The following is a 9,386-nucleotide window of genomic DNA, read 5'->3' as shown; positions in this document are numbered from 1 at the left end:
TCTGCTGCCCCAAGTGGCAAAAAAAAAAAAAAGAAGATGAGCGGCGGCAGTTCGGCGGCAGCTAAATCACACCACTTCTTCAGCGGCAGTTTGGTGGTGGGTCCTCCCTCTCTTCTTCTTCAGCGGCAATTCGGCGGCAGCTCAAAGAGAAAGAGAGGGAACAAGGGACCTGCCACCAAATTGCTGCCAAAGACCCGGACGTGCCGCCTCAGTACAGGATGGAGTGCCGCCCCTTTGAATTGCCCCAAGCACCTGCTTCCTATGCTGGTGCCTGGAGCCAGCCCTGGCTTGGATGTTTCAGTCAGTCCTTTGTTCAGAGCTTCTGTTTGTAGCAAAGTTTCTTCAGAAGTAAGAAGCAGGACTGAAGACAAAATGGAGATGGTGCTGCTGCCTTTTATAGTCCTTTTGCCATGTGGCTTATGCTTTCTTTGTTCCAATCACAAGCCACCCAGCACATGGTATGGAAAAACCTTAGAGTTCTGTCCATAGGCATGTGACCTCCTTTGTACAGGATTTGCTGCAAATATATAACAGTGGTTGCAACAATGATCTATAAGGTCACAGTTCATGTCAATAACGTCACATAGCTATCTAATGAATTCTTCTTAAATAACTCCCAATTTTCATTCCCATTTTTCTGACTAAATTTTTCCTCCCAATCAGTTTTGGTGATAATTTGCCTCAGCTTTGGAGAATTAGCCCTTTAAAGCACTAAGTATCTACAGATATTATTAGTTGGGAACTCTTCCCTCTATTTCCACATTTATTTTATTCTCCTCTATCATATCCCCCTTCTTTGTCTCTTCTCTAAACTAAACAGTCCCAGACTTTTCAGTCTGTTGGCATATGGCAGCCTTCCCCATTCTCATAGCCTGTCTTGAAAACTCCCTTGGTGTCAGACGTCACTGGTGTGGTGCTTTGCTCTGTCCAATATTGATAATAGTCGACTGTGTATGTGTGTTCCCTCTGTATGCTGCCCCGGCTCTGCGCAGATAGCTGGCACAGCAGACCCTGAAAGAACCCCCAATGACCACAGACTCCGTAAGGTAGGAGGGCACCCGTCCAGGTTTATTGCTAAACAAAACACAGTCTCTAGCTCCCCGAATCAGATGTCTACAGTTCTGCTAGTATATATGTGCTCCCTGACAATGGAATGTCTCAGTCAGTGGCGGGATTTACCACTGTCCCCTGGGCCAGACAAAGACAACTCCTCAGGGGTGCATTCTTATACACAAGTACAAACAAGTAATACATCACTCCTGATGCATTCATGTACAACCCCTCTGCGTGTTAGCGTGCCGCCTCTCACCTGATACATGTTGGTTTGAACAAAACAATTCTAGCCATCATATTACCTTTTTGTTCCATCTTTAGGATGGGTCAGCCTGTTCCTTATTATCTCTGTGGAATGTGTTCATACCGGGATGTTCGGATGTTCTGGTACCATCCTAGAATATGTTTATATCTCTAGTATCCAGTACCTTTTAGGTATGTATATTTTGCAACATCAGCCCTTTCCTTGCCAGCTTCTGGGAGCAGGCTCACAGCTTAATTTTAGTTTATGTTAGCAAAGTCTTGACCATTACTTTAGTTCAGGCCTTAGGCCTCATACCAGGCCTCTGATATAAGGGTTTATGTTTCAGGGCCTCATATTACTACATCCATTTCTATTTGCTTTATCCTTTATAGAAAATGGGTGACTAAAGATGAGCACATATCCAGAGCAGGTTATTCTCCATCCCATTCCTTCGGCATTCAAACATTGTCTTTGTTTTGGACACTACAGTAACTCCTCGCTTAATGTTGTAGTTATGTTCCTAAAATATGCGACTATAAGAGAATCCAATTTCCCCATAAGAATTAATGTAAATAGGGGGAGTTAGGTTCCAGTTAATTTTTTTTCACCATATATATATATATATATATATATATATATATATATATATATACACACACACGCACACACACAGAGTATAAGTTTAAACAAACAATTTAATACCATACACAGTGATGATGATTGTGAAGCTTGCTTGAGGTGGTGGAATCAGAGGGTGGGATATTTCCCAGGGAATGCCTTACTGCTAAATGATGAACTAGCACTCAGCTGAGCCCTCAAGGGTTAACACATTGTTGTTAATGTAGCTGCGGCCAGCAAGCTCCCTCTGTCCTGAGCCCTGTCATGTCCCCTGCTCTGTGGAGATGGGGTTAGCAGGTGGCAGGAGCAGGGAGGAGGATACACTCTGATATTAGTCCTCCTCTTCTCCCTCCCACCCCCAGCAAGCAAGAGGCTCCCAGGAGGCGCTCCAAGGCAGAGGGCAGAAGCAGCACACGGCAGTGGGGCTAGGGACAACTGAATTGCCGGCAATTGATAGCCTGCTGGGCGGCTGCCACACAGAGAACTTAGGGGAGCAGGGAGTTGATAGGGGGCCTGCCAGTCCACCCTGGTTCCAAGCCCCCACCAGCTAGCTGCAAAGGGCTGCACTTTCCTCAGGCTGTGGACAAAGCAGGCGGCTGCCAAACGACGTTATAAGGGAGCATTGCGCAACTTTAAACGAGCATGTTCCTTAATTGATCAGCAAGGTAACAACAAAACAAGGTTAACTGGGACGACTTTAAGTGAGGAGTTACTGTGAATGAACCAGTGTTTCCGTGGATCTGCTATGTTCTAATTGGAATGTTTTCCCCTGGCACATGTCTTGACAAAGGTTTGGTTGTTTTCCACTCTCAGATTTTGAGCAACTGGGTGAATTGTGAACAGTCCCAAATGTGTAGGAATTACTGATGCATGGAGCACCATGGGATTAGGAATTGGCATTACTAGGGCCAGTTGTTCATAATTCATTTATCTGAATAATGGAAGTGTCTAACACTTACCTCTTTATCAGTGTGTGAAGAGCGACCAATCTGCTTCCCCCATGAGAACAGCCTCCAGTAGTGTATGTAGTGTCTTATATTAACATTGTCTCTCCATCCAGGTATTTGTATTGTGACCATCACCCTAGACACTGGGCACATACAACAAGTCAAGGGAACGTATGGTACATGCAGGAGGTACCGCTCTGCCTCAGAGTTGAACACCTTCTCCCCTGCTCCATGTCAGATTCCAACACATCCGACTTCACCAACCCCTCCACCTTCATCCTGCTGGGCATTCCTGGCCTGGAGTCAGCCCATGTCTGGATCTCCATCCTCTTCTTCACCATGTACACCATAGCCGTCTTGGGGAACTTCACCATCCTTTTCATTGTGAAGATGGAGCCGAGCCTCCATGGGCCCATGTACTATTTCCTCTGCATGCTGGCTGTCAGCGACCTGGTCCTGTCCACATCCATCCTCCCCAAAACACTGAGCATCTTCTGGTTTAATTCCAAGGAGATCAATTTCAGTGCCTGCCTCACTCAGATGTACTTCATTCATTGCTTCTTACTGATGGACTCTGGGATCTTGGTGGCCATGGCTTTGGATCGCTACGTGGCCATCTGCCACCCCTTGAGACATTCCACTATCTTGACAAACTCTGTAGTGGCTAAGGTCGGTCTGGCTGTGGTGCTGCGCAGCGGCTTGTTTGTTCTGCCCTATCTCCTCCTAGCGAAGCAGTGGCCATATTGCAGAACTAACATCATTCCTCACACGCACTGTGAGCACATGGCCGTGGTGAAGCTGGCCTGTGCCGACACCCATGTCAGTAGTTACTATGGCCTCTTTGTGATATTCTGTGTGATCATTCTGGATGTATTTTTTATTGCCGTGTCCTATACCCAGATCCTTAGGGACATCTTCAGCCTCCCCACTAAGGATGCCCGGCTCAAGACTTTTGGGACCTGTGGCTCCCACCTCTGTGCCATCTTAGCCTTTTACATCCCAGGTCTCTTCTCCTCCCTCACGTACCGGTTTGGCCAGAATGTGCCCCTGCATTTCCACGTTCTCATGGCCAATATGTACCTCCTGGTGCCCTCCATGCTAAATCCTATTATCTACGGGGTGAAGACCAAGCAGATCCGGGACAGGTTGCTCCAGGTCTTTACTCATAAAGGGATCTAAATTTTTTTCCTGGTGCTCTGGCTCTCAGACCGGGCTCTGTGCAGAGCAGGCTGGTTACATGGTGCTGGGCCCCCTTCCCTGAATCCTTTAATGGCCAGTCAGAGAGACATTAAACCCTTTCCTGACCTCACTGTGCTCTGTCAGTATGACATACTGGGAATCAGTCTCTGTAGAACTCAATAACACATAGGGGTTTTGTGACGTTGCACTCTATATTATTTTGTGAAAATATGCTAATGTGACTGGAATATGCTTCATGCAAAAGGTCTCTTGTAAGGTATCATTGCAAAGCTTATAATCTACCGAGTGTGGTCATCCTATTTGTATAAATGTACCACTCTTGTATCTGAAACTAGAAATATGAAATATAACTCTGAGGGCCTATTGTAATTATGCAAAGTGTGGGCCATTAATGGGGGTTTGGAATCTTAATGACTTCCATTAACCAGGACAATGGACTGCAGATGGCTCTGTTTTAACTGTAAGTCTTCCTGTATACCTGTGTGCTGGCAAGTGGGCAATGAAGTCTTGCAGTGAATTACCATTTTCCTGGTGCTCTGTGATCATGTCACCTGAACTGGAATCCATCTTTAAGCTGGTGCTTTTCCATTGAGAAGAGGGGGTGGGAACCCAAAGAGGGACAAAGGATTCCCGCCTTATGCAAAAGATATATAAAGGGGTGGAACAGAAGAAAGAGGGAGAGCCATCATGAGGAATCCCCTAGCTACCACCTGAGCTGAACAAGGGCTATACCAGGGGAAAGGATTTTTCCCAGACTAGGAAGGCATCCAGTCTGTGAAAGAAACATATTGAAACATCTCTGAGGGTGAGATCTTATCTGTATTCAGTTTCTTTTTGTATTAGACATAGACTTGCGTGTTTTATTTTGCTTTGCTTGGTAATTCACTTTGTTCTATCTGTTACTACTTCTGTCTGTTACTACCACTTAAATCCTACTTTCTGTATTTAATAAAAATCACTTCTTACTTATTAATTAACCCAGAGTATGTATTAATACCAGGAATGGGGAGAGGGCAAACAGCTGTCCCTGTATAAGCTTTATACAGGGTAAAATGGATTTATTTGGGTTTAGACCTCAATGGGAGTTGGGCATATGAGTGTTAAAGATAAGAACACTTCTGTAAGCTGCTTTCAGTTAAGTCTGCAGCTTTGGGGCAAGTAAGTCAGACCCCGAGTCTGTGTTGGAGCAGACAGGCGTGTCTGGCTCAGCAAGACAGGGTGCTAGCATCCCAAGCTGGCAGGGAACGCAGGGGCAGAAGTAGTCTTGGCAAATCAGTTGGCAGCTCCCAAGAGGATTTCTGTGATCTAACCCATCACAGGTTCCAACTTTCTAATTACAGGTAACTGGACCTGTGAGGCCCCGCCTCCTGCATCTCTTCTTCCTCCAAAGCCCCAAACCCAGATCCACAACTGACCTCAAGGCACCACCCACTTCTGCACATATTCCATGTCTGTCACTCCTCTCCTACCCTCCCCTAGCCACATGCTGGATAATCTCCATATCCTCCCCTCCCAGCTGGGATGGGAGCTGCTGCAGCCTGACAAGGAGCCTGCATTGAGTGCAGTGAGGATGCAGTGCTGGGGTCAACAGGCCAATCAGGAGCAGAGAGGGAAGCCGTTTAAAAGCAGCTGAAGCTTGGGAGCAGGGTTGTGTGGCAGATGGGCGAGATTGTGCACCGTACAGTTTGTGGACCCTAAAGCTCAGCTACAAAGCTCCTGAGGGAAGACACCATTGTGTGGCTTATTTCTTTAGCTTTCAGCTCCCCATTTTTCCTCCCGGCTCAGGGCCTGTAGCAGGCAGGGTCCCTGCAATGGGGATGAGCCAAGAGGCCTTTGCTGTGAGCCAGGCCTCAGGGGCAGGGTAAGTGATCACCTTTGAAGCTAGGTGGACATCAGCTGAGAGAGGTGTAAGGATTGACCCCTGCATTAGCTGGGAAGGGAGGATGCTGGGCAGATGCTGGGTAGCTCACAGGGAGGGAGATAAATGACACAACTTCCATTAGCCGGCTGTTTACACATCTACACGGCACCTTATCTGGAACAACAGCGGCATCTGTTGCCCAGGGGCTGAAGGTGAACAGTGAAACTGAGTCTCATGTATGTTCTGGATGATGCTTTTGATCACCTCATCTTTAGCGAGAGTGTTAGGCAGCTTCCTGGATGGACTGAGCCACACAGTGATGAAGTGATTTACCGAAGGCCACGCAATGATTCGGTGCCAGAGCTGAGAATAGGAACCGGGAGTCCTGACCCCCAGCACAATTGCTTTGGCCATGAACTGCTCCTCTGGGTTGTATTACATGCAGTGAGGCTACTTGTCTGTTGTGATCAGGGGAGTTGATATCCTTCTTAAAGAGGAGGAATTTACTAAAGAAAAGGCTAAAAAATGCAGTGTAGTGAGGTGAACGACCGCTCCTGCCTGGGAGGGTTGGAAATCAGCCCTGAAAGAGGGATGCAGCTCTAAAATCTGGGCTGATTGGGAAAGCGGCTGCAGCTGGGCCACAGCCCAATCAGGCCACAGCTGGCCTGTATAAAAAGGCTGGGAGCCAGAGGCCCTGGCAGTCTCCCTCTGTCTGTATAGGAAGATGGGCCTGGCTGCTGCAGTATTAGCAGGAACCTAGATTTGGAACAGGACTGGGGAAGGGTCAGAGAAGCTGGGAGCTCCTGCCTGGAAAGCCCCAGGCTGCAGGCCTGCTGACAGGTCTATTAGGTACTGGGTTGCAGGGGACAGCCCATGGACACGCAGAGGCAGCCGGTCCAGACCCAACCTTGCCTATGATGAGTGGCTTGTACTGCTGTCTGCCCCAGGGAGGGGGCTAGATGGTGACTGGCAGTAGCCTTACACTGAGGCCAGGTGGGGTTAGTGGGTGGGGGTTCCCTGGGAAGGGGAGACCCAAAGAGAAAGGGGTTCTGCCAGGGGGCAGCCCCCAGATAAAGGGGCACCAGGTCCTGGGAGGGACACAGGAACCAAGATGCAGTGGGACACTGGCCTGCAGAGGGTGTTCCGGAGCTGGGATTAGCTAATGCCCATGAATGACCAGCAGGAGGTGCCACAGGGGTGAGTCTGCACCCTTACATGCTGCCACAAAAACAGCTTTCCACACAGCTTGGTCTTCAGTCTTGTCTTGCTTGTTTACCAGGGACCACACACTGCCTGCAGTTCTACACAGTGCACAGAGGCCGAATCATAGAATATCAGGGTTGGAAGGGACCTCAGGAGGTCATCTAGTCCAACCCCCTACTCAAAGCAGGACCAATTCCCAACTAAATCATCCCAGCCAGGGCTTTGTCAAGCCAGGCCTTAAAAACCTCCAAGGAAGGAGATTCCACCACCTCCCTAGGTAACCTATTCCAGTGCTTCACCACCCTCCTAGTGAAAAAGTTTTTCCTAATATCCAACCTAAACCTCCTCCACTGCAACTTGAGACCATTGCTCCTTGTTCTGTCATCAGGTACCACTGAGAACAGTCTAGATCCATCCTCTTTGGAACCCCCTTTCAGGTAGTTGAAAGCAGCTCTCAAATCCCCCCTCATTCTTCTCTTCTGGAGACTAAACAATCCCAGTTCCCTCAGCCTCTCCTCATAAGTCATGTGCTCCAGACCCCTAATCATTTTTGTTGCCCTCCGCTGGACTCTTTCCAATTTTTCCACATCCTTCTTGTAGTGTGGGGCCTAAAACTGGACACAGTACTCCAGATGAGGCCTCACCAATGTCGAATAGAGGGGAATGAACATGTCCCTCGATTTGCTGACAATGCCCCTACTTATACAGCCCAGAATGCCGTTAGCCTTCTTGGCAACAAGGGCACACTGTTGACTCATATCCAGCTTCTCGTCCATTGTAACCCCTAGGTCCTTTTCCGCAGAACTGCTTCCTAGCCATTCAGTCCCTAGTCTGTAACAGTGCATGGGATTCTTGTTGAGCCTCATCAGGTTTCTTTTGGCCCAATCCTATAATTTGTCTAGGTTCCTCTGTATCCGATCCCTACCCTCCAGCGTATCTACCACCCGTCCCAGTTTAGTGTCATCTGCAAACTTGCTGAAAGTGCAGTCCACGCCATCCTCAAGATCATTAATAGAGATATTGGACAAAACCAGCCCTAGGACCGACCCCTGGGGCACTCCACTTGAAACCAGCTGCCAACTAGACATGGAGCCATTGATCACTACCCATTGAGCCCGACTATCTAGCCAGCTTTCTATTCACCTTAGAGTCCATTCATCCAGCCCACACTTCTTTAACTTGCTGGCAAGAATACTGTGGGAGACCATATCAAAAGCTTTGCTAAAGTAATGAATAACACATCCACTGCTTTCCCCTCATCCACAGACCCAGTTATCTCCTCATAGAAGGCAATTAGGTTAGTCAGGCATGACTTGCCCTTGGTGAATCCATGCTGACTGTTCCTGATCACTTTCCTCTCCTCTAAGTGATTCAGAATTGATTCCTTGAGGACCTGCTCCATGATTTTTCCAGGGACTGAGGTGAGGCTGACTGGCCTGTAGTTCCCCGGATCCTCCTCCTTCCCTTCTTTAAAGATGGGCACTACATTAGCCTTTTTCCAGTCATCCGGGACCTCCGCCGATCACCATGCATTTTCAAAGATAATGGCCAATGGCTCTGCAATCATATCCGTCAACTCCCTTAGCACCCTCGGATGCAGTGCCTCCGGCCCATGGACTTGTGCTCGTCCAGTTTTTCTAAATAGTCCCGAACCACTTCTGTCTCCACAAAGGGCTGGTCACGTTCTCCCCATACTGTGCTGCCCAGTGCAGCAGTCTGGGAGCTGACCTTCTTCGTGAAGACAGAGGCAAAAAAATCATTGAGTACATTAGCTTTTTCCACATCCTCTGTTACTAGGTTGCCTCCCTCATTCAGTAAGGGGCCCACACTTTCCTTGACTTTCTTCTTGTTGCTAACATACCTGAAAAAACCTTCTTGTTATTCTTAACATCTCTTGCTAGCTGCAACTCCAAGTGTGATTTGGCCTTCCTGATTTCACTCCTGCATGCCTGAGCAATATTTTTATACTCCTCCCTGGTCATTTGTCCAATCTTGCACTTCTTGTAAGCTTCTTTTTTGCGTTTAAGGTCAGCAAGGATTTCACTGTTAAGCCAAGCTGGTCGCCTGCCATATTTACCGTTCTTTCTACACATGAGGGTTGTATTTTTCCTGCAACCTCAATAAGGATTCTTTAAAATGACAATGACATGTTGCAAGGAACAAAATCAGTGCAACATGTGACTCGAAGGCCCTTTTGGTAGCAGTACACTAGAAATAATAAATAATCATCTCTGTTTAATGCATGGAGAGGCTGTTCCAA

The 9,386-nt window shown here is 47.8% G+C and overlaps 1 protein-coding gene across 1 annotated transcript; it reads left to right on the top strand.

The window, feature by feature from the left end:
* The first annotated feature begins 3,042 nt into the window (after positions 1–3,042).
* On the top strand, positions 3,043–4,041 carry LOC103306681 (olfactory receptor 52M1-like). The gene has a single exon (XM_008175014.2). It carries the CDS (start codon positions 3,043–3,045, stop codon positions 4,039–4,041), a length of 999 nt encoding a protein of 332 aa, XP_008173236.2.
* The last annotated feature ends 5,345 nt before the right edge of the window (positions 4,042–9,386 follow it).

This window comes from Chrysemys picta, chromosome 1 (assembly GCF_011386835.1).
Source record: "Chrysemys picta bellii isolate R12L10 chromosome 1, ASM1138683v2, whole genome shotgun sequence".
NCBI lineage: Eukaryota > Metazoa > Chordata > Testudines > Emydidae > Chrysemys > Chrysemys picta.
This window is presented reverse-complemented; position numbering and strand designations above follow the sequence as displayed.

Bases quoted from the DNA above. Each gene is read 5' to 3' on its own strand.
- LOC103306681 (XM_008175014.2), top strand. From the start codon at position 3,043: ATGCAGGAGGTACCGCTCTGCCTCAGAGTTGAACACCTTCTCCCCTGC.